Source organism: Aulostomus chinensis, chromosome 7, assembly GCF_037954235.1.
Source record: "Aulostomus chinensis isolate RoL2024-O1b breed Wild chromosome 7, RoL_Achi_v1.0, whole genome shotgun sequence".
Classification (NCBI taxonomy): Eukaryota; Metazoa; Chordata; class Actinopteri; order Syngnathiformes; family Aulostomidae; genus Aulostomus; species Aulostomus chinensis.
In genome coordinates this window covers 24,612,057-24,637,298 of record NC_141326.1, presented here as the reverse complement: position 1 = coordinate 24,637,298, position 25,242 = coordinate 24,612,057, and the positions used below count along the sequence as shown (strand labels likewise).

General features: G+C 41.3%; 1 protein-coding gene across 6 annotated transcripts in view; it reads right to left on the bottom strand.

The window, feature by feature from the left end:
* Positions 1 to 5,632: 5,632 nt before the first annotated feature.
* LOC147259229 (DENN domain-containing protein 2A) overlaps positions 5,633 to 25,242 on the bottom strand; it is a 39,240-nt gene continuing 19,630 nt past the window's right edge. For all 6 annotated transcript variants that reach the window (XM_086209492.1, XM_086209491.1, XM_086209494.1 and 3 more), the window contains 19 exons: positions 24,547 to 24,633; positions 20,996 to 22,042; positions 18,292 to 18,419; positions 16,523 to 16,635; positions 16,233 to 16,430; positions 15,423 to 15,516; positions 14,519 to 14,569; positions 13,811 to 13,998; positions 13,291 to 13,400; positions 12,553 to 12,622; positions 12,257 to 12,334; positions 10,219 to 10,359; positions 9,883 to 10,031; positions 8,159 to 8,336; positions 7,973 to 8,014; positions 7,680 to 7,785; positions 7,207 to 7,497; positions 6,631 to 6,717; positions 5,633 to 6,539 (listed from right to left, as the gene is read on the bottom strand). In XM_086209492.1, coding sequence (XP_086065618.1) covers positions 6,508 to 6,539; positions 6,631 to 6,717; positions 7,207 to 7,497; positions 7,680 to 7,785; positions 7,973 to 8,014; positions 8,159 to 8,336; positions 9,883 to 10,031; positions 10,219 to 10,359; positions 12,257 to 12,334; positions 12,553 to 12,622; positions 13,291 to 13,400; positions 13,811 to 13,998; positions 14,519 to 14,569; positions 15,423 to 15,516; positions 16,233 to 16,430; positions 16,523 to 16,635; positions 18,292 to 18,419; positions 20,996 to 22,042; positions 24,547 to 24,632 — 3,189 coding nt within the window. In that variant the 5' untranslated portion in view covers position 24,633 and the 3' untranslated portion in view covers positions 5,633 to 6,507. The remainder of the gene's footprint in view (positions 6,540 to 6,630; positions 6,718 to 7,206; positions 7,498 to 7,679; positions 7,786 to 7,972; positions 8,015 to 8,158; positions 8,337 to 9,882; positions 10,032 to 10,218; positions 10,360 to 12,256; positions 12,335 to 12,552; positions 12,623 to 13,290; positions 13,401 to 13,810; positions 13,999 to 14,518; positions 14,570 to 15,422; positions 15,517 to 16,232; positions 16,431 to 16,522; positions 16,636 to 18,291; positions 18,420 to 20,995; positions 22,043 to 24,546; positions 24,634 to 25,242) is intronic.

Here is a 25,242-nt window from a genome sequence, read left to right as displayed (position 1 = left end):
AGCGACACTATGACCACTAGTACAACTACTACTCATGATAATAATAACCTCTAACCATCATCATGCTCACTCTTTGTTTTACAGTTTGAGGCACAGCAGGAACATTACATGATACACAGGGGTGGAATTTCCTCAAGTAGATAAATGAGGCATCATGATCCAACGCGAGAAAACAGACTATTTCAACTTTTTGGGAAATAAAAACTGATTTTCTTGCTGGAAATCAATATCTTGGTGGCTGATGCTTGAAATAAGTAAGTAATCTTCAACTGCATGTTACACTGTAACCCACAGGGGAAATGTTATATTTTCACTGCACTACATTTAGTTTAAAGGTTTAAAAATAACTTTTAGGAACATACAGTAAAATGAATTACATGACTTGTAGATAGCAAGACGATGCTTCAGCTCCATGTCTCAAAAACAAAAATCAGATAATATATGATGTCACACTGACTTGACACAAAGAGTACTTGCAGTTATGTGTACACTTCAAGTATCCTAAATTTGTACTGAAAATACTCACAAGTGCAGCCGGACTTTCACTTATGAAAGACTATGTTTACATTGTGGAACTACTTCTACTTCTACTGATATAATAAAACACACACACACGCAAACACACACACACGCAAACACACAGGTGCTTCAATTATCTGAGACAACTCAAAGATGTCACACAGCAACAAGTCACACAAACTTCCTGTGGTCTGCACAAACACACACAAACACACACACTTGTCCCTAAAAGTGAACCCCCTCCACTCTCAATTAAACCGTTGAGTTAATTAATAATAACGGTTCGAATTATCTCAGTTTCCCGGTGTTAAAGTTTACCTCGGCGGACGCTAATGTTTGACTGCCGGGCGATGACGTTATTCCCTCAGAAAACTGTTAAAAGTTCCGGCTGGAGCACAGGAAGTCAAACCACTACGGGAACGAAGAGGGAAAAATGTAGGAATTTCAACTAAGAAATGTGTGATATTCGAGGAATGTTGCTCTCCAAATAGTGAATGGGAATCACTCATAGAAGAAAACAAACAAAACAAACAACAACACAAACAACAACACAAACGCCGTTCTATACTCCTCAAATAAAAAACATTATGAATTTAACCCTCAGCTAAAAGAATATGAAATAATTCAAAAACACTCGCGGGAGCTTACCTGGTGAGACTTTAAAAGCAGCGCTGCAGGTAGAGGAATATTTGAATATTTATGACTCTATGGTATTTTTTTTTCTTTGTTTTTGCTGCCTGGTCTCCTTCCTGAAGCCGTTTGTTTGAAGCGAGAGGAGGGCAGGAATTTCAGGAATTAGCCGTGGTATGACATGAAGCCTGGAAAAAGCCAGAGAAAAAGACCACGGGAGAGAGGGAGGGGAGGGGAGGGGAGGTGGAGGCAGGTCTGACCGGTCAACGCGTAATGACGAAGGGGTGGAGAGGAGGAGGAAGAGGAGGAGGAGGAGGAGGAGGAGGACTCCGAAAAGGAAAAGAGTGGTGGTGAGAGTAACTCATCAGGAATAAAAGAGAGGACTGTCCACTGCTTGACGAATAACACCGCCGGACGTGACCGTTGGACTACTTCCACTCTTTTCTTTATTTATTTTGTTGTTGTTGTTGAAGAAATTCAGAACCTTTAAGTTGAAATCGACGGTTACGAAACTTGTGCGCACAAAGTATTTCATAACAGACTTCATAACGGCTCTTACTGTCGTGCACCTTCAACCATTCACAAAGAAACATCTGATTATTGTATGCATTCCTCTTTTTTTCATTGGAATGCCTCATTTTTTTTCATATGTGTTGATTAATATTACAGCACCACACATAGTTTGCCAGCAGGATTAATAAACTTTCTTTTATTTACCGTGATATACAATGTTCTTTCTGGCTTATTAGTGATATATTGATGATTATTGCAGGTAACAAGTGGGAGAATTTATCCATATTACTGCTACTATATTTAGACAAACTTTCCTCTCTCTTGTTTTGTTTTGTTTTTGGTTTATTCTTTATTTGAAGCATCCTCTTTCACTCCTGTCTTAAGGCATCTTATATTTACAATATCTCATGTTTACTTTTACATCTTGTCTCAGTGGTTTTGCCTTGATGAAGTACATTTACTCAAGTACTTAACGATTTTGTGTCTTTTAAAACGACTGCCTCCCGTTATTGCTTCGCAGACATTTTTCATTAAACAGATGCAATTGCTAAAATAACTTCTTGCCATTTCTCTTTCAGAAGTTACAGAGAAATAAAATATATTTGTAAACGCTACAAATTAACGACCCAATAAATTCTTAAGAAACATTTCAGGTAACAAATTTGCTTTCTTTTCCAGCTCTCTCTCATCACCCAGCCACTCTCTCACATGAGCAGATGAAGGCGATATGAAGGAGGGCATGTTGGGTAAGACTGCCTGGAGGCCCCGTTGCCTGAGATGTGATGGTGACCTTATGCCTCTGTGAGGCGACACTTGCAAGACGACATCAATTAGATAGCAGCGCCCTCCATTGGTTATTATGGGTATTATATAATGATGATTTCTCAGAAAGCCCTATTTATATTTAGTTTGTTGTGGAAAAGTCCCAAGGATTTTTTTTTTTCTGTTTTAGATGAAAACACAGTTTGCTGTGGAAATGGTCCATACATGTGGATTCACATGAAAAACATGTTTTGATTTCACATATTTATCATTCCATGTTTGGTAAACTTTTTTTTTTCTTGCAAACGTGCATAAAATTATGTTGAATTTTTTTAAAAAAATCATTAAAACATGTTAACCATTTCTTTAACATACTATGTACATACAACGTGTTTGTGTATATATATATATACTTATATTTTTGGCTCCAGAAAATGAACAAATCCTAAATCAGTATGTCAGCATTCGTACCGTATCAGTGTTATTGGGGAAAAGCTCGATACCTTGATGTTTTATGAGAATTTTTTTTAATATAAATAGTCGAAAAGTCAATGTTTATTTTGTAGATATTCAAGGAAATTGGTATTTAACAATGATAATATGATTATGAAAATTATTAGTCGTTTAATAACTTCAGCTCACATATACAGATGTTGCTCACCCATGTGCAGTCCTGATATTTAATATGATAGTTTTTAATTTAAGTTTTTGATTTTGTATCATTTTCAAAAGCTTGAGCTAACCCAACCTCATCGGTCTGGATGAAGGCAAGATGAGGAAAGCAGATTTTAATCACTTTACATAAATTCTCCTCTGACCTATACTCTTTGTAATTACAAAACCCTATTACTAAATTCAACACAAAGAGGTTTTGTTGCTAAATTGATCTTTTATGACCGGCTTTGATCATTGGTCTCATGATAGTAACGTCACAGTAGCCAGTGTTACAAAACAAAAACACAATTGCGTTGAAATGTTTAAAACCATCAAATTTCTCCAGTTTCTATTTCAACATAAGCAGTTCAAATGCGGTGATGAACTTTAAATGGCAATGGTAAATTACCAGAGGTTTTGAAAGAAAAAAAAATCAAGAGCTTTGAAAACTGAGGGATTATGTAAACTTAAAAAAATGACTTTCAAGGGTTAGAACAAGACACCATCTTGGCAGGAATGGAAGTAAATGACACTTTAAAAGTTGATGCAAACATGTCCTCTGCCTGTAGAAAAGCAGTGTTGAAACAGACTGCCGCTACGTCACTGCAGAAACCATACACTGGATCATTGTGGCACAGAAAGAGGCCACTAACAAAGGAAGACAGACCATTATAAACCTTCAAAGTGTAGGTCTTTCCTTCCAATCCAAGTTGTTTCCTCCACAGAGAGTGACAGGAAGAGGCCTGGCATGCCCGCCACCACAATACAATCACAAGGCGAGTTTCTGAGAGTCTGCATGATTGGCGGTTCACAAGCCAACAACTTCTACAGCTGTGAGGACTCGGAGCGAAAGGCTGCGGCCGTCGAGCAACTGAAATTCTGCTTCCTTCTACCTGAAAAACATCTCAAGATTCTGCCCATCGCTCCCTGACTCCGCTGCAGAAACACTCATTCATGAATCTGTTCCATCAGTCTGTAGGCATCGGGTTTTTATTTGGTATGTCTGACAAGTTTTTCGTTAACGTGATATTTCCGGAGAATCTTGAAGAAATTTCTTGAAACCTGACCGTTTAGGTCAAAGGTCAAAGGGCAAGGTCTCTGAGCATGCATACTACAACTGTCCCATTCTCATTCAAGAACACCTTGAGTGAGAACTTCCAGAGTCCACTGGGACTCACGGATGAACTGACAATATTTTTGTTGTCAAAGGTCAAAGTCAGTGCCATCTCAAATGAACCCCACTTCTCTGGAATCACTTTTAAGGAATTTCTTCAAATATAGTGCTAAAATCCACTCAGCCTCGAAGATGATCTAGAAAATGTGGGAGGTCAAAGGTCAAGGTCAACTGCCATTCAGTATTTTAAGTTTTTGGGAAGTATTATATTGGAAAGAGTGAACAAACTTAAATATGATATTTTGTGCAACCTGACAAAGTGTTTCTAACCTGGAGTATCAATTGATCCTCAGTGATTCAGAAGCTGCAGATGCTGAGGAACGATTCCACGCTCATAGTCAGGGTGCAGTGATTCTGACTCCTCAGATGAAAGCATCCACGCTGGAAGCATCATTATGTAAAATACGATTTAGAACAAATTGGAGAGCAAATGAAGTTCTGTTTCAGAACGAATCTGCCGTCATTCCTTCTCCTCCTAGTTGGAAATCCTTCATTCTCACCATCTCAACTTGATAACAGGGATTCACAACGGAGAGGTTGGGTAATGACACATAACACATGCAGTGACGTCCACTTAAGTGAACCCTATCCATCGTTTACTTAGGTGCAAAAAAACATATCAACTCTCCATCAATATTCTTTTTTTTTTCTCCATATTCCTGCAAATCAAAAACTACATGTGCAATAATTTACTTATCTTTTTTAGAATGTCTCATCCTCAGTTCTGGACAGGTTCCTCTATCTGCTCAACAGAAAGCTGTCACACTTTTATCTCCTCGTTCTGATAGCAACAAAAACTGCCTGGGAAACCGAGCCAGGGATGCATATTTCTGACCAGACGCGGGAACAGAGCTTCGGAGGGATTAACGATTGTTCTATCAAGTCAAGGTATTGTCTATTGTTTCCTGTTATCCACAGACATCAAATCTCAAGATCTTTCTTATTATTATCTTTTTATTATTCTTCTTACTGGACAAATATGCAAATGCGTATGAACTTTTTAGGGAACTTAATGTCGAACTCCGCAGTCTCTTCTTGGTCATCTAGTCTGTTGTTGTGCAGGCATCATCCTCAACTGCTGTACATTGTATTCAGTCCAGAATGGCAGCAGTGCTGTTAAGAATCCAGTAGCTTCACATATGCAATGCAGACACAGACTTCCCCCATTTCATAGCCATCAAATTCTACCAAATTTGTCAGCATTATGTCAAAAAGTCATTGCCATTGTTCTTGATTTTTATGGAAATGTGTCTGGCTTATATGGTAAGTAGACGGTGCTGGTTAAGATGTTTCACTTGTTACCTCAACAGCTGCTAAAATGAAACAAATATACAAAAGGAAGAAATGATCAGTCACTATTCTAGTTCAAATCACTTTATTAATAAAGTTTCATTGCATTCTAAACCCAGCAAACCTAAATACTGACTGACTTATCATACACATCATTGGCTAACATCGGACTCTATCCACCTCCCGTTCTTCTCGTCCACGTGAGAGGTGTATTCAGGTTGACCATCTTCTCATCTATACATTTTTCCTCAGTCTTTCTTTTGGTGCTCCTTCCTATTCCAACAAAAAGTTAATTTACTTAAAACAGTGGTAGATACACCCAACAGCCCACAGTGGTCTACAAATAGTCTGGATGAAACTCTGTTAAATAAAGCCTATAAACAAACTACAGGAGATTTCTTTGCACTCAATGGATGGAAATGAAAGAGAGAGAGATTATGTTTGCTAAAAGAAAAAGGAAAAAAAAGAATATAAATTAATTTAAAAGCCTCCTGTTGAAGAAGAAGTTGTACAAGGGGATTTATAAACAAAAAGAGCTGGAATGTATAAGAAAGACTCGGATCTTCAGTGACGCTCCTCCAGGTCAAAAAAGCAAAGTGAAATGGAGACTGTTCCTAAAGCATTTACACTGCCGTACTGTGCTAGTTAGGATCCAACACCACAGAGTGGCTGGGATCTGTAAAACTGGTGAAACTGGACCATGTTGGAAGGGGCATTTTGGTCCAAGGTGAGAAAACCCCTTACAACACTAATAAAACTTGGAGCTACATTCCCCAGATGCCCTCATGTTTACCAACTACAGTTTGAGTCCTTTCTGCTTCAAGGGACTTCCTTCCATGTCACCCTCTCCATCTGCACGCATGGAAATACAGAGACCTCCACATCAACAGAGAGCGTCGTCCTCTTCCCTTTTTTTTCTCAGCGCAATATTTCATGCCTTTTCATGCTCCCTCAAAGATTAAGGATCACTTCTTGGAAAGGAATTTCATCTTGTTTCCTTGAATAAGCAACAGATGAAAATACAGGCATGTTAAAAATAGAGACCGCCACTCCCACTGGGAGTTGAACTGATCAATGTGAAATCTCACCTAGGCCCTTGAGGAACTTGTTGACTCCTCGTTGCTCGCTCCCTGGAAGCGAGTCCAGATACTCTTGGGCTCTCACTTCGAACAGACCTGGAGTCAAACAAATCAAATATTTCAAGTCAAAGTGAGTCAGATTTGCTGAAATGTACTGTGAAAAGCACGCCAAAAAAACAAAAACAAAAAGCACTGTCGCATCCATGAACATTTCACATTTTTCCAAAAAATGTCGACTCTCGTAAGCTTAGAATGTATTACAACACATTGAAGAATTAAATACATTGAGGCATAGACATTTTCTGATCTTTAATCTCTAGAAATAATGGGAGTAAAATGACTTGCAGATGAATGGTTAAATATTTTGGCAACTTTCTTTTGTCAAATATTACATTTGGGGTTCAAATGCTCAGGATTTCCCTTCGGTGCAAGTAAAGTAAGAAAAAAGTGGAGGACACACAACTGCTAGCTCTCAGCCCGCAGCCCACCATCACATTTCAGTTTTGGCTGACCAAGGAAAGAAGTTTGGCACCCCTGTGTTAAAGGATGGATGTAACAGGATTGTAAGTAATGAGATTTCAGTACCTCTGAGCCCTTGTCTACGCAGCTCCCTCTCCTGGATGAACCCGGTGAACATCTGGGTCTCCATGAACACCTCCAGGAACCTCCTCAAGCTCTTTGAGGTTACTGCTTTACGAAAGGCCTCACGTTGAAAGGAGGAGGAGGAGGAGGAGGAGGGGCTAGGCAAAGTGGGCGAAGAGAGAGATGATTCGTCGTCTCGCTCCGCTCCACCCATGAAGAGGGAGTAATGGCCAACCATTTCCACGAAGAAACGCACAAAAGCCTCGGACACCACCGTGCTGAGAGAGATGGAGTCTGGTTGGAGGAAAATGAAGCGAAAAGAGATGAAGGTAAAAAGATGTGAATGCGTGCACTGTAAAACTATGACTAAGATGCTGGCAGCTGTTAATGTGACAGCACCATTATGTCTATAGTTGGTATCACCTATGACCGATTAACCATAACTCAACATAACAATAAGTAGTGTGCTTAGTCACCATTTGATAGGTCTCCTTTCTCACAGGCCAGCTCCCTCCTTTTGTCCAGCACATGTTCGAGAGCTGCCTGCAGCTTGTGAGGAAGAATGGAGTCCTCATCATCAAGCTGTGGAGAGAGAAAACCCCAGATGTAAATGCAGTCTGCTGCGTACTGCAGTGAATAAACACACTGTATTACTATTGACTAACATCTGCTAGAGTCACTACAACTGTAATGGACTTAAAGGATGAGTTCCCTCCTGTAGGTTTCCAGTGTATTTTAACCGTTTGCCTCGTGTTTCAATGGTTTCTACCTGTCGTAGGAAGCGGCTGTTGCAGAGGTCGACCACCAGAACCTGAGGGAAGAGCGAAAGGAAAGTGATGTCATTTCCTTGCTGCTATTGTTCAGTTGGAGGAAAAACCCAGCGTCAAGGACATCACAAGTGGTATATCACAAACAAAAACAACAAAAAATAATAGAGAAAAACCCCTGGTCTTGCCTCTTCTATAGGAAGTTCTTTAAGTCGAGGCAGCGAACTGGACAGGAGGCCGACTATAAAGGGGGTCGGGGTGCAGACTATATCCAACATGGAGGGTGGGAGCACAGGAATGTATGTATGCTGCCAGGTGAAGGGGTAGAGTAGAGCCACCACTGCATGACAACACTGAGACAATGTGCTGTGAAAAGACAGAAAGAGGTCAATTCTTGTGAAACAATGACAACTAGTGATAAATATAGCAAGTATTTCAATGCACAGCGCAGTAAAAAAAAAAGGCCTTTCGAAATATACAAAATCTTGAAGGAATAATCCATCATCAGACACCCTAATAATATTGGATATTTCCAATTTATGGTGCTGTAAGGGAAAGGAGGGGGCTTGAGTCACATGAGTCACAAATTTTAGGACACTGATTACTTATTTAACAATAAATGAAACAAAACGTGGCAATAAATGTGTTTGAAAATACAGTGAAAACAAATAAATACAAAAATACAGTTACAAATCAACTTAGCCATGTGATTTGGGCTTAGATCAACTCTCGATTCCTAAACTGCTATATTGAAACTACTGTGTGTTCATGTCAAGAAAAAGCACGATTATTGTTCCTGAAAATAGAAATAAAATTCAACTTTTCTTTCCCCTGTTGAGTGTAGTTACATAACTCCATGCAAATTCAGGCATTTTCAGTATATCACTGTTTTACAAATGAAATGAAAAACATGTCACAATAAAGGGGTTGAGGGATTATTGAAATTACAAATTCATACCACAAGATGGTGCTAAGCGACTCCTTAAAGAATAAACTCTCCCGTCGTTTCGCTCTTATTTCGGGACATAATGTTCATTTGCTCCAACAAACTGTGTGTTACTCTGAGAGTCATACTACTATGTGTCTTTTAGGAGCGTGTGATGTAAGTCATTAAATTAAAAAAAAAAAAAAAAAAAAAAAAACGGCAAACACACTCACCACACGCTCTCCTAATATCTCCAGTGTGTGCATCTGGTCACAGTTAATTCATTAAAAAAGGTGATTGACAAGGCCAAGTTTCCACTCTACAGTACAGAATGTGCAACAACTTGTGATCGACTTGTGTGCTCTGTTGTGAAATGCTTTGCATTGTTACACACGAGTAACAGAGGAGGACAAACAGAAGAAGAGTTACGTTCGGAGTTAACGTTTGGTATCGCAAGATTGACGGTTTATGTGGATTCAGGCCTGAAACACTTTAAACTGTATTCAGTGGCTGTTGCCTCAGAGCCTACAAGACAAACCAAGTGTTGCACAACAGTAGAAAGAAAAGCACATTGTTTGACCTTGACTTTTTGATCTTGACCAAAGCGTTCATAGCTTTAAGGTTTCAGCGAGTTGTGCGGGTGTGATGATGTCAGCATGCACACGTATTAATGCTGGAATCATGCTCTGAAGCAAAACTCCTTCTATCTGGCATCCATGACAGTTTTCCAGAGAGTGATTGTTCCCCAGGCGACTGTATAACACAACAACATTCCTTCCTCTCACACTCCGTCCGACTCCTCATTTCTTTTAGACTGTTGACTTGAGGTCTCATTTCCTTTGGACTCATTATTCTTGATCTTTTCACTGTCGTTACTGATCTGATCATATTACATCGATTGAACAGACCCCACTGACTGATGCTTGTTGATAGAAACCCTGATTGTGAAACTGCAAGGGTCTGAGATAGTAGCCAGCTCAAGCCAACCTGAGTTTGTCAGCAGTGAAGATGACCCGGCGCTCTAGAAGCAGAGAGGCAAAAACTCGGAGGAGGAGGCGTAGACTCAATGAGGAGAAGAGGCATTCAAAGTCTACATGTTCCAGACGGGAATCAGATGGCCGGCACAGCTCAATCACCTGCACGACAGATGATGAGGAAGTGAAAGAGGCTTAAATACGAAAAATAACATACACAGATGTACCTCGTGTACACATATACAGTATGTGTGTATGTCAATATCATTCATTTTTAATCAAAGCATTTGGAATTTGCCTGTAAACGACATGAGAAATTACAGCTTCATTCCACAGCGGCACTCCTCACCTCTGTCCCAGAGCCTGGTAGGAAGTTTTTGACAGTGATGGTCCTCCCTGGAGCAGGGAAAGGAGCTTCCATGATGCCTCTCATGAAGGGCTGCACCAGGGCAGGAGAGATAGCTCTCCTCTTTTCCACTTCATCCAGGATCTGCGAAAACACAGAGAAAAAGCCACTGTAATTTGCATGCCAACATGTATTTATATCATTACATTATAGATTTGTTAGTTATGTGTGGAGCATCAGATCTCTCAAACCCATAATTAGGAACCCCATCTCTGACATAATAATCACTTTTCAAGACCTTTTAAAACCTTCTATTAAAGCAACATTAAGTAGCTCAGCTGAGCAGCATCATCTTCAGTGATGGCTCATTCAGCTCGGTTGATTTGAATTAGGGGAGTACCACATTAAAGTCACATGACTTGAAGTGAAACAACTTAAACTGGGACAGAGGGAAACAGAAAAATGCTATTAAATTAGATGAAAATCATTTTCCCTCAGTTTGCTCCCCAAACCCCATCTTTTGTCACCTTTCCCATGTTTCCTGCACGCAGAACTGCAAACTAGAATCTAGTACTTGAAAGCAGCACTGCACGCTAGCAGGGGTATCGAGCGCGGTCAACTCCGCACGCAGGAACAACCGATCCACCCTTTTGAGAAACAGTGGACTAAATTCGGACATATCCCACAATATTATCAAATTATAACTTCTTTTTATCTACAGATTACGAGTGTATAGGGTCATTCTTTACCAACAAAGAGTGCGACTGCTTCCCAGCAATGTCTTAATTATTATATCATCATAGCGTGAATGCACTGAAGCACAAGTATGCTGCCAGGCAGATGCAAAGATGGACATTCTTTTGTCAAATTTCCCATATCACAAAAAGTGTGATGATTCTGTCTCACGGCTCTGAGAATTGATTTGGCTGATTTATGATTTCTTCCAAAGATTTGGCAACTTTCATCATAAACATATTGATCCTTGTCATTCCGTAGCGTAGACAGCAAACATTTATAAGTCAATACAATAAATGCTTATTGTTAATAGGTCAGAATTCACCATTTTTACTCACTAATCATTTATCCCAACTGAATTGTGTGCTTTGTACACAGAACACACAGTGTAAACATCAGTACAGTACTAATATTGACATGCAAACTATTTAGAGTACCACACTTGAGGCAGTTATTAATCTCTAGGAAGAGATGACATATTTACTGGCCCGTGTTCCTGCCTATAACCAAGCAAACTTAACTTTAAGGCCAGCATATGTACACGACACAGATATTTACAGGTCGACATGAATATAAATCTATGGCTCATTACAGGGAACCCTTTCCAGTGCAGTAACCACATCAGCTGCACTTCACATGTCTCTGTACTGGAGCCAGGGTTGCAAGACTCACACAGCCCAGGAAAAACCCGGGGTGGAGGGTGGAGGGTGGGTGTGGCTGTGTGGGCACTGAGGGTGGTACCACTCTATCGTCTTTTGGTGGGATCTGTTTGTGTTTGTCTAACATAAACATGTGATTTAATATGCTGAAAGTAATTTAAAGGAACACAAGATCTTGTGTGCGAAATATGCGTATTTTACCATTGTCACCAGAGTCAGAGTTTTTGCCTGCATTAATAGGATTTTAGGTAAAATTCTCTATTACATAACAATTTAAAATTAAAAATCAACAAATTTTACAATCATACACCGGACTGGAACTACGATCCTGACTGGGCGAAGTGATTTGTGCTCCTCAAAGCTCCATCGTAGCTGCAGCCAACCAAACAAAATGTTGCAAGAGCAACTGTTACTAACCAGAGTGGATGAGGATGAGGATTATTACTTCTGTGCAAAGCAAGATACTGGTACGCTAAACTGCTGATCCACCACCAAGCATTGTGCTAAGCTAACCGGCAGTGAAAAGATCTCTGTAAGTCCAAGCTGCCCACTGGATGCACGGAGAACAGAAGAGTCTCGATCTACTTGTACGGCTCTGGGGAGGATGCAAATGAGTGTGTTACCATAAAGGTGGTGTCGATACCCACCTTAGAAAAGAGGTCGAAGCAGCCCAAGCGGCTGACAATGCAGTAGACCTCAGGGAGTCTTCGGCCTTTACCACTGGGCTGTGAAGAGCCGGCGAGAAAAAGACAGCTTCAAAACACTGGTGTGTCACAAGACCGCTCACCCAAATACGAGCACAGGATTAGAGCGGTGGAGCAAAGCGAGGCTTTTTAACTGCCAGGTCACATTTATGAAAGAAAATAGTAAAAGGAGAAAAATGAGTACAGTTACAGTGACTACTAATGTTAAGATCAGTGGAAGAGGCATTGGTAGAACTTACCAGTAATCTCCGGCAATAGCCAAATCGCCTGCTTCCGTCCTCACCAGTCAGGACAAATGAAAATGTCTCGCTGGAGAAATGAAAGAGAAAAGAAAATTCAAGCATTCTGGAAACTATTTAAAACTGCAAAAAGCACTCAGGACAGGCTGTTGCTCGAAGAAAAAAAAAAAAGAGTCAGTTCATGGACTTTGGTTGCCAAGTTTGTGTTTTTAAAATACAACTTGTCTTTGGAAAAGTCCCTCAGGACAGACTACTCTACAAATATTAAGACAAAGCCTCCTAAACTGACAGGGAACTAGTTCCCGGTGACCTTCCAGACAGCTGCTGGTGTGTTTGGTGACCCCTCACCTATCTCACACTCATTACCAGGTTATTATTGGCCATCGTGTCATATTCTACTGGAATAATACAAGTACTGACAGGCTTTTTGATAGTACCGCCAGTTTTACACAGAAAGGTGGTTTCGTTCTACCAAACCAGGTGTAAGCTGTTAAACCAAACAAATTTCCCTGTAATCATTCGTCATTTTGTCAGTCCCTCTTATTAAAAAGACACGAGTCACCCTGACAAGCCACAAGGTCATTTCCATTTTAGACTTTGAGCTTCCATGCTAACAAACTCTTATTAGCAAGGACAGCAGCAGAGCTATTACCACTCTGCAGGGAAATTCCTGTGCACCTGTTTTATTGCACTTTTTATGTTCTTGAGCGCTGTCACAGCAGACGAACTCGCACTAACCTGGGGAAGTTGTCAACGGGCGCCCAGTCTTTGGCGTCGGGGAAACAGAACTGAGGGATGACCTTCAGCTGGTCCTCGGTCTCCCGCATGAACTTAAAGCTCCTTTCAAGCTGGATGGAAAATCAGATGAGACAAATATGTTGACTGCTGCACGAAGGATTTCCCCCACATCGTTTAACGATGTCTGACAGACACAGACCTTCAAATTACACTGAATCGTCATTCACCGTTTTGGAAATGATTATTGGACATCATATAAGACAGTGATGACAACGGTTTCAGGTACATACAAATATGACTGTGTGTCTCTTCACATTGAGGAATTTTATATAAAGAAATACCGTCTTTTTCCTTTTTTTATTCCTCTTCTGTCAGCAGTTAAATAATGTCTCCACAATTACCAGATTATTCCTGTTACTATTATTTAGAAATATCCTGATGGACTGAGGATTTTCTACAAAAGATAGATCTTTTTTTTAAAAAAGATACTTTAATTCATTTTCCACTTGTCCTTGGTTACCTTGAGAGGGAACTGCTGTGTGACCTCCGGTAGGTATGGGACTCCAGCCTTGGTCTTGTGGAGCGCCACAACTATAAAATACTCAAAGAGTTTTCTCTCCTGCAACTCCATCAGATCCCTCTCCAGAGTCCGGTACCGGCCCGTTTGCCTCAGCATGGACTGAACTGACACCAGCCGCTGGCTGTGAGCTGAGCAACATAAAAACATATTCCATGGAAATATATACGTGTTGCAAGGACTACAAAGTTCATGCATGCTTAAGACTGAGATTCCTAAAATATACAATATCTGTTGCCTGAATGTGATTACAGACCTTTTCACATTTGTAATTAAGGAAATCTTGGCGCGCCTGGTATGTAAACAACTACCCATCATAGTCATCTCAGTCCCAGCATCCCTCTGGGAACACATTCTTACTAAGTCAACGCTGTGATATGTTCAGATAACCAGGAGACAATTACTCTTACTATTATTGGACTTATGGTTTCCTTCAGTGTTGGACACAGTCAAAATTTGTCCTGAGTATGGAACAGTCTGAAGTTCCATCTGCCTATATTTTCTAATATATACTCAGTTGAACAATGACAAAAAGACAAGTGATCAGAATCATTAAACGCGCACCTATTGCTATTATTTTCAACTCAGTAAATGATAGTATTTAGTTCTGCTTAGCACGAAGCTTTCCAGACGTTTCTTTTCTGGTCTCACCTTTGAGTTTCTCCTCTGTGTCACTTTCCGACTCACTGTTCTCGTCGGTCACTACGGAAAAAAAACAAGATTTGAGGAGACTGACAAATTATAGGAAACTCAGAGAACATGTTTTTCTCTCATTGCTTTCCACCAGAGCCCAACAGGCCACTTAAACACTGGTCACATGCAACCAATCCAAAAGTGTGAGTGAATACAAATGAATTATTAGATATTCCGGGGATGATGGTACTGGTCTATACAAAGACTGATAAACTTAGTTCTGCTGACACATCATGAAAAAGTCCCTTCAGATTCATGATGACGTTGTTTGAATCAAAGTAGGTATAGACTTTTGAAGCAAATAATACCATGAAAGTATACATTTATAAAAGACATGAACTTAACAGCACATGGAAAGAACTGATATTTACCCCAAAAGTACAGTACTTTTTCAAGTGCTGCAATATGTGTAAGAATAGTATATATTTTAAATCTGGGTCAAGATCTGCTTTAAATACACACTGTGGCAGACAATGGTGGAATTCATGTGCCAGATTTGGAGCACATGTTCGATTTACGAAAATTTGAGGAAAAAAATGACTGTGTTGCAAGTTTGACAGAAGCTTTAAAGAATTCCTGGATCCATAACAAGGATCTGGACCTGGATTTGTTTTCAATCCAGAGAATAATCACTTGTTCTTTGGCCTACAGCCTAACTTTCCACCAAATTTAGTTTGAAATGTTCTGCTAGCTTACTGCCAAACAAACAAATAAAATTACAGCCTCCATGGTTACACTGAAACAGTGGATCTGATCTATTACACGTTTAAAAAAAAATATACAGAAACTGAGTATATTTTCTCCTCTTTAAATTCCCATTTGTTGTAATGAAAAGAAAAATAAAAGCAACCCAGGCCCTCACCTCTCCCTGAGCTGGACTCAGTCGACTGAGACACCCTCTTCATGCGTTTTTTTCCTCTCCGCGCCTCGAAGATGCCATTGATTTTCAACACCATCTGGAGGAGGTAAAAAGAGAGAAAAGTCCATCTTGGACTTCTTAAACTAATAAACTAAAGTCTACCAGGCTCCAACTAAGATCACTTCAATACAGCTTCTGGGAGGCCTTCCTCTAGGCACACTTCTCACAGGAAATATCCGTCAGCAAACGTTCCCCTGCCTTTACTCATCTCCAGACGTCCGTGTGAGTGGACCATTTTCAAACCTCTCCTAGCAGTATGCTGTACCATAAATCATAGAGAAAGAACAGTGAGCTTCGCTTTACTTGGTTCTTGGTATGGGGACTTCACAGCGTGGAACAAAACGCGTTTGTCCTATATTGTTCAAGTGGCCGGTGAGATAGCCGGCTCACCGCAGCGTTCTTTGACTGAAATCTATGACAGACAAGTTCTGCAGAGTCAATCTTGGTCAGCTCTGACCACCCACTCCTGGAAGAATTTGTTCTTCTCAGTTCTGGGCGGAGATATAGGCTCTCGAGGCTAAAAAGTAATAGGTTTAAAACTTTCTTTGTTCCAAGGGCAATAAACACGCTTAATTTGCACAAAATCCTTGACTGCACCACTCAGCAGCCCTTTCTTATGAAACCATTTAATGGTTTGCCTTTTTTCCCCATCAGACTCATTTCTTGGTTTTGCATTGTTTGCTGTAACTGCTGACCTTCAGCTGCTTCCACTTGTGGGCCAATAAAAAAGTGAACCGAACTGAACTCCCATACCTTGGGGATTTTCCTCCGTCTGCGGTTGTAAGGGTCTCCAGAGAGACAAGGGGTGTCATCAGGGCTGCTGGGTGTGGATGGGGGGCTGATACGGGAGGGTGACGATATGCCTGCGTCCCTGCTGGGCTTGCGTAGTTCTAAGAGTTTGAAGCTTCGCCGTTCTGAGTTTTGTCTAAAAAAGCCAGGTTTGGAAGAGAACTAGTGGCAAAAAAAGAGAGGGAAAATAGATCAGTTGGAAGGAGGTTTTAGAGCAAATACCTCTATCAAGTCATACTTTGTCAGTCTGGTACCTTAGTTGGAGTGTCAGGGACAGGAGATGAGGAAGCAGGTGAGACACATTTGCTCCCAAGGCAACTTCTCTCAAGCTCTATGTCTTCATAGGGGTTTTCCTTGGATGGAGGATCTTTAAAAGAAAGAAATACATTTTTTCAAAACCAAGTCATCAAAAGGCCTCTGGGCAACATAAAAGCTTTAAACCAGCTTTTAAAAAGTACGGATAAAGTATTCTCTCCCTGTCAGTCTAGTGAGTAGTACTATTCCTACTCCAGATGTGCTGGGAGCTGCAGCAGCAGTGGTGTGATTGCTCAGCTCATATTTCATTGTGATAAGATGCACAACTGCGAGCACAACTGACCCTAAATGTAACTGTGGGCTCAAGTCCTCCCCTGCAGATAAGGAGCACTTTCCAAAACCTGTGCCTCTTTCCCTCTGCCTTTCTTTCTCTTTTACTCTTCAACTCAAATCTCTTTGTATCACTCCTCTGCTATCAATCCATCCACCAGATGGGACCTGTAGGAGTAGGGGGATAAAGAGAAACATTCAGTTCCCTGCTCTGTCTCCTTCTGAGGAAAACAAGGGATCAGCGGACCATTTTTCACATTGCTGGTGGATGAGAGGAGCACACTAATCTCTGTGGCGTGTTTGTGTGCGCTGTCAGCTGTGCACGAGTTTGCATCAGTCGTCAAGGCTTGCAGACGTACTGGTGACAGTTGCTTTCCTCTCAGTCTGACAGGCATGTGGATTGTGTATTTACACCCTGTTGAAGAGAGCCAGTGTTGCGTGTGGAGGATGAGGGCAACACCACAGCGTCTAGACTGAGCCCAGTACAGTAAGCCTGATTTACGTTACCCCTGAGACACCGCTGGCTCTTCTGCCAATGGTATCTTTAGAGAACATTATTGCTGTACTATAAAGATGATCAAAATAAGCAGCAACATTATTGATTTATAATTCAACTTAATTTAATTGTTGCAAGATCATAATAAAACTGAACACACATTGCCAGTAATGTGCTGTGGCTCTAAGCCATTCAAATGCCCCCTGCTGCCCCTGAGTAGTCACCCTCAGCTGCGACAATACAGCACCGCTAATATACGTTATGAAATGAAACAGGCTCCAGGTGGGGTTTCCATAACACTGTCGACAATAAGGTTGGAACCTGGATCGGGTTTCTGAATGTAATTTTTAATAAAAGTGGAGCACTGTGCCTTGAAATTAAAGCTGGAGCAGAAAAAACAGAGCAGAGAGAGCTTCACCTCCTCATCACCTGTGACAGACACACACACACACACACACACGCGCACACACACACACACACACACACACACACACAGATACGAAAAATAAAACTAAAGGGAGTAATTTCCAGCCTTCCTTCCTTGGATCCCCCTGCGTGACTACTTACTGGCAAAAATGAGCAATATTTTTATAAAAATTGTCAGAACCTGTACCTTTGAGGGAACATAAGTGCTGTATTTTGTGTTTTTATAGATATGACAAAGCTGACCTTGTCAGTATGATTCAGGGTCTTTAATAAATAATTCTTTAACAACCTTAAGTTCTATAAACAGAAGTTTATGTAAAACTCTTGATCTAATAAATGTGTTATTAGGATTTTTTTGTAAGATGTGTAAATCAAATTCTATCAAGCCTGGCTGGAAACATCACAAAAAAAAACAACAACAACCCTTCGCCCCAATTCCTACTCCACAAAGATGACATGTAACTCTTTCATGTGTGCAAGAGAAATCAATTTAAAAGCTATAAATGCATCGTTTACCTATTATGTCCTCGTAGACATTCTCCTCTGATAAAGTGCGCGTGAGGCCCAGGCGGGACTGAGCGTACCAGTCCACCCTGCAGCCTTCTGTTGACGACTGGAGCAGATCCTCAAATTCGTAGGACTTCCTGCAGGAGAGCAGCAACAGATTTAAGAGGGAGGGACACAGAGTACGACGGAAGACACAGCGTTTTTGGATATGTCACCATATGTTAATTATCACAACCGAATGACCACGTCTGTCTCATCAAAGTCAAAGATGAAAACAAAACTGGCAGATGCATATATTTTCCATATTCTGTACATGTGACTTGCTTTGAACTTCGTGGCCACTTGATGAGGTATTTTTTACTCCAACCATTTCAACACATTCTAATAATCTCTGCCAGAAGCTCATATTTTTCTGTTTTCCATCTGTGGTGTGTTGGTTGATGCTGATTTTTTTTCCTCACACAATTTGAGTAAATAATTCAATGCAACATCCCACTGCAGATTACAGCCTGCTTTACTGACTTCCCGTACATTCCATTAATTTTCTGGGGACTTTCCTCCACTATACGTAAGCACAACTGTAGCAGCCTCCTCTTAAAATGTATCTGAACCTAACACACAAATCATGTCTTATAAACAAATCGTGTTTCTATTTGATCGTTGGGCAAATCTTACAAAAAAAAAAAAAGATAAGCAAATAATTTGTGTTTCTCTCAAATGTTCAGGGGTACATATTACTTTCTTCAGACAACGTTATGCATGGAGGTAACAACCAGAGAAGAACACGGAGATGTTGTCTAAGTCCTCTGGTGTCTTGAAAATTGGAGTTGTAAATGCACCTCTGTGCTTGTTATCGACTTGTTCGTGAAAACGGAAAAGGAGCTGGTCAGCTGCAGTAAAAGATTCAAGATGTCCCATTTGGAACTTTACCACATAAAGCATCTGTGCAAACACGACAACAGTTTCATCCTAAAGTTCAGTGACTGGCATGCTTTTTGTTGAGCAGACCCAAGTAGATCTGCACACCAAGTACTAGTAGACAGACAAGGAGCAACACAGCAACTCAGATCCTGGTAACGGGAATGGGGTCCACCTGTAATTGTTTCTACCTCAACAAGAAGTTTTCATGCAGCAATGAACCTACTGGACTTCAGGATTTGTGTGTACATTTTGATTTTTTTGTCCACGAAAAGGAGACGATTTCCTACTATGTGAATGATTATGTCCCGACACGGAGCACCTTAAGTAAAGACACACACACACACACACACACACACACACACACACACACACATGCACGCATACACACACACACACACTCATTGCAACAGAAACTCACGGCATGATGGCCTGAGCAAACAAAAGGCTTGACACAGCACACTTGAGTGAGGCCTCCACATATGGTATGGAATGTAATAGATCCAAGCCAAGCAGCAAGGAAGAATTCAGGCCACACGAGAAAGCGAACAATGCATGTACCACAGAGTTCACATTTCTGCTTTCCCTACAGTGCATTTTTTGGTTTGAGTCTTGAATTTTTCACGATGTTAATTGATAAAACGTTTCAGATTTCTGGCCCAGTCTCTGTACAATACACACTTTAAACATTTCTAAGATATCTCAGCATGCAATGCTAATGCCTGGCAACACTCGAGTCACTTTTACTGTTTGGGCTACATTTCTTGAAAAAGCAAAAGTCTTCTTTGACATGACTCACACTGCTCTACATGCTGCTCTCTCCTTCCTGGAGAACTTTGGAAGGAGGAATGAGGAGAGTTGTGCATTCCTCCGATCCAACCAATGAGCTCACTCTGAGGGATATTTAGAAACAGGATGATGTCATCTGAGGTTCTGATTTACAGCAGATGTAGGAGATGTTGTCTACAATAGTGTTTGGTGGGGCTTATTCTGATTTCACAAGTGCAAATATTGCTCTGGTAAATTTCGCTTTAAGGTCAATTATGGACTGTACCTTACACGCAGCACAAAGCAGCGCATGGGTACCATTACAAGTTGTAATTGTTCAGCACAAACAAGCAGAAAATCACAGCCATCATTACTACGTGAAAGAATATGATTATGATTATTATTGCCCCCTGCAGCACGTACATAAGTAGTGTCTCTCCCTGTTAAGAGAGATGATGCATTTACTCATGAGCGACAACAGCTATTCTTTCCTCATTTATTTCTTGTTATGGATGTATTTCTGATGTCTTAAATTATCTATGTAAAATGCTTTTCACTGATAATATTTTCATGTGCCAATATGCAGCAAATACCTGTTGTTATCTTGTGAAATATCATAGTAGGGAATCATTAAGGCGCAGACCAATACTATGTTCACAATAACTTTAATACCCCGATTCAACGATTGTGCAATATTTAATACATTGCAGGATGATTCTCTGGACATATCAGGGTAACCAGAGCAGAAAAAACCCTAAAAAAGCCGGAATTGTGCATATTTATGGACAGTACTGTTTATTTTTAGGTTAAAAAAAAACTTGATGACTGAGATCAAACCAAAGTTCAGTCTTAGCCAACAGCCTCTGAGCAAGGAAGCAACTTGTCAATAGAAATGCAGTTTAAACAGCGATGCACGCTAAGCGCACCTATGACAACTCCTTTGCACCTTGCACCAGATTTGAATGGACTGAACACACTGAGTTGGGCCTGAGATTGGCAGCCTCTACAAATGCTCTCATTTTCTCACCTGTTACTACTGTCCTGGGGTCTGTCAGCCCAGGGTCTCCTACAAACTCCAGGGGGAGGACATGTGGGTAAAGGTGGTGGAGGAATGGACGGCAAAGGGGGCAAGGTCCTCTTCCCCTTACCAGAGCTAGGCCCTGAAACTGGGGTAGTAGGTGGTGTGTGGTGCTGGAAGGTCCTCTGAGGTTTTGGTAAAGGGTTAATAGATGGAGCTCCCGGCTCACTGTACACATTCTCTGGATCCCCCTCCCTCCTCCTCCGTGAACCAGCAGGCCGAACCACGTCAAATGTCCCAAAAATGGGTTCAGTGACCCTCTTTTCTGTTTCCTCCTGCTCCTCCTTTGAAGGAGGGCAGAAGTAATTCCCTGGAAATGCCAGTGATGGTCTGTCAGGAACTTCCTTTGTAGCCTTTTCCAGTTTTTTAATATGAGTTAAAACAGTTTTCTTGTCTTGCGGCTGTTCTGTTGGCTTAGGAGCCCGAAACCCTCTCTCTAGGATCAGTTCTTTGTCTTTGTTTGTTGGGCCCTCTGAAGATTTAGTCCTCAAATCCCCGAGCTTTCCAACATTCTCTTTCCCTGAGTCTTGTCGGTCCCAGCTGACAAACCTTTTGCTATCAGTCCGTTGGACCTCTGCACCTTTGAATTCCTTTTTCCTCACTATGTCATCTTCCTTTTGTGTGGTGCTGAGTGGACACGTCCCCGTGGAAGTTAGCTGGGAAGGCTCCTTTTTGCCCTCCCATTGTGAGATCTTATCACGAATGCTGGCAGTTTTGACTCCTGCTTGGCTCTTATTGTTGCTCAGCTTGGCACACAGTCCGTTCTCCATGTTGGGAGCCCTCGGGTCGTTGGTGGTGGTGGTGGCTCTCCTGTGAGCCAGCATGTTGTCAGGAGGACCCGGGCTGTCACTCAAGCTGATAAGAGGGGAGCTGAATTGCTTGGTGGGTGCAGCAGTGTCCCTCCTGTCTCTGTTCCCTGGTAACCCGCACACCTCCTGGCGCTGGGGCACCACAGACGACGGAGCCTCCCCAACCTTCAAGCCGCAGCACTGGAGCCTAGCAGAGGAACACACACATGAATTTGAAGACACACACTGGGCTGATTTATGACATTTTTCCACCGGTTTAACCAGCTCTCAAAGTATGAATACACAAAATATTCTGTAATCTACAGAAATCTGAATGAATTCATTCATTTCAGAGAAAGTACTGCACTCTAATAAAGTGATTTTCACAGAAGTGTCAGTTCCTGCCTTCACTGTACAAAGCACCAACAGCTCTTAAACTTGGCAGCGGCAGCCTGAGCACCCACGATCACGTTCAAAGAGATCTTTGTTTTGGAGGGTAAACAAGAGTTCTAGTTTTTATTTGGGTTTAAAAAAAAAAAAAAAAAAAAGCTCAGATGTGTGTTTGTTGCCTGAGTTTTGGCCATGAGTCACTGCTGTAAGATTACTGGGTCATGACTGTTTGAACCCTTGGTGAGGAGGTCAAAGTTTACAAGCTGCACGTACACACAGCTATTTAAATGTAGAGGAGATGAAAGTATACAAAGAAAAGGGCGAGGCAGAAGTATAGATGTGCATCTTTTCTTTCCTTCGAAGTCTTGACTCTGAAGCCTATTCATCGAATTGATTGAATTTCAAACAAACAGAGGAAATGCAGCCTTGCTGGGTACAGCTTTTGATGACATCACTGGATAAGAAAACTAACAGCCGTGAAATCAGGAGGAAATTGCTGATAAATGATTAGAGTTTCTTTACGAAACCTTTTAAGAAAAGTGTTTTGGTGTTTGTGAACCAAGAAGATAACACAAATAATGATCTTGCAAATTGCACTTGGTTTTATGAGTCCCCTCTCCCGCCCCTTTCTGTCTCCCTGCATGTCCCTCAGTTGAAACAGCAGTTTTTATTAGAGATGAAGCAATAGAGGGGAAAAACTAGGTCAAATAGAAAATCCGAGCAAATGGGAGTGCATGTGTGTGTGTGTGTGTGTGTGTGTGGGGGGGGGGGGGTTTGAAGGTGAAAAAGTGGAGCAGATGGAGGAGGAAATCGATATCGCCTCAAGACAAAAAAAATAGCCTCACTTGTTTATGATTAGGACAGAGATTTAGAGGTAGATATTAAAATGGACACCGCAGAAGGCTTGTGTATCACCCACTGCCATGGATGGGTAGAAGATGGAAATGAGGGTCACTGGGAGAGGAGGGAGGAAGGTGGGGGGCACAGAAAAACTCTCTGACCAGCTGAGCTAACACTGAATGAGCTGAGGAGTGAAAGGGTTTGAAACTTGTGAGGAGAAAGAATTGAGACACACAGTAATGTTCTAACGTAAAAGAAAAACTTCAACACGAGCAACGTGGGCAACGTGGCAACTACGACAAACACCGTGCAACAACAGACATTCAAATCTTCTCCCAGACCGTCTCTCCTGCTGGTACGAGCGACAATCCCCTCATTATCATCTAAAAAGCACTAATGAGAGCTGCAAAGATGACAGAAGGCACTTGAGAGTGGTTAGAGAGGTATTAAGACGGCGGCAGTGGGGGGCAGTAGATGGCAGATGGTTAACTCGGCCCTGTTATTGCTCCATACAGCTGACCCCAACATAGACGGCCCACTAGCAGGACAGAGCTTCAAGTTTCTTACGGAAAAAAAAGTGCAGTCTAGGCACAAGTTACATGTGATGGGTGCCTAGACCGCCGGTTGAGTCCCATCTTGCAGCAGTCAGGCTTTATCCTAGTTTCAAGGCTTTTAAATGGTCAGTGTGAGAAACCGTTCTGTTGTTGAGAAGCTGAGAGGCACGTTGGCTACTGCGTGTAAAAAAAAAATAAAAAAAAATGTAAAAACAGATAAAAACTTGTCTAGTATGCCAACCACGGGAGTGCATGCCACTAAAGAGATTTAAAGTTTTTTTATAAGGCAAAGTTCTCCTTACAAATGATTCAATTGTCTTTCTTCTGAGGGTAAATGATATATAGATTATGAACATTTCGAGTCCCAGACGTTGAAGTAGACTCAGTAGTAACATTTCCTTGATGTGATTAATTTTAAATGCACAATATTTCTCGTCATCTGTCTACCGGTATTTATTGGAGCGACTCCACCTTGTTCTCTGTTGGAGTGTTTTTAAGTGTGCTCTTAGACAGACTGTGGTTTGACAGAGCAGATCAAGTAAACTGCTGATGACTATTTGAGCGAGCTGACTGCTGTAAAGCAGGCGAATGCATCGATTCCTATAATGTCTTGCTGGGAGCATTGATATGCGGGGCGGTGGCGAGGAAAGCTACTGAGCAGCCTCAACTGACCTCTGCATTCTATTAAACATTAAGCCTGGCTGCAGAGGAAAATTAAGACGGATTATTCAAAAACGGGGGAAGCTGCTGCTGCTCTTCTTCCAGTGCAAGCAGAGCCAAAACTTCACCACGAGAGCAGAAAAGAGAGTTAAAATACACTGCAAGCAAAATAAGCAACCAAAGAAAGATTCTGTGCCATGAGCTCATTTGCTTTTAGTCTCTATTACTCTTGCTTATTAATCATGTGACTGCTTTTTGAGGCACCTACCCGTTGACTGATTGGTAGATACAGTTGTCAGAGTTTGTACAGAGCAGCAGGGCCCTCCCACCAGTCATGGTGCTAGCAGCTGGCATCCTGTACCATCACACAAAGAGAAAAACAATCAGTTAATATAATATATTTGCATAATAAGGGTGACAGCAATCTGTGGATGGTAGTAGTCTGATTATACAAGCGCTGGAGTGTAACACCCCTGTATTATCGTGCATGAAGCTGTAAAGCAAAACATTTACAAGCTAACAGAAATTAAAAATTTACTCCAGCCTGTATTTTTCTACTATGGTAATCTACATGATTCACAACAAAAGGAAGACATAGAGACACAAATGACTCAAAGAAAAGCTGCTTCCCCAGAACTCCCTCGGGAGGGAAAAAAACTCCAGCATGTGAATGTAAAGCGACCAAAATCTCTCAAATGTCTCATTTTTGTGGCTTAGAAAATGCATTTCTGAAGCAAGTTGCCCAGAATCAGACCTCACGTGCTGCATTTCACCCCCTCCCAAAACCGCCAGTCCCCCTTTTGATGAGTAATTGGAGGATACAGCTAAAAACAAAGGTTTCGCAACAGCTAGCCAACTGACATAAGCATACATCCAGTTCCAACACCCATGTGGGATTATGGAAAATATATGGAGAATATGAAAAATAACACACTGTAATATAATCAGAGTACATTAGGAAAAT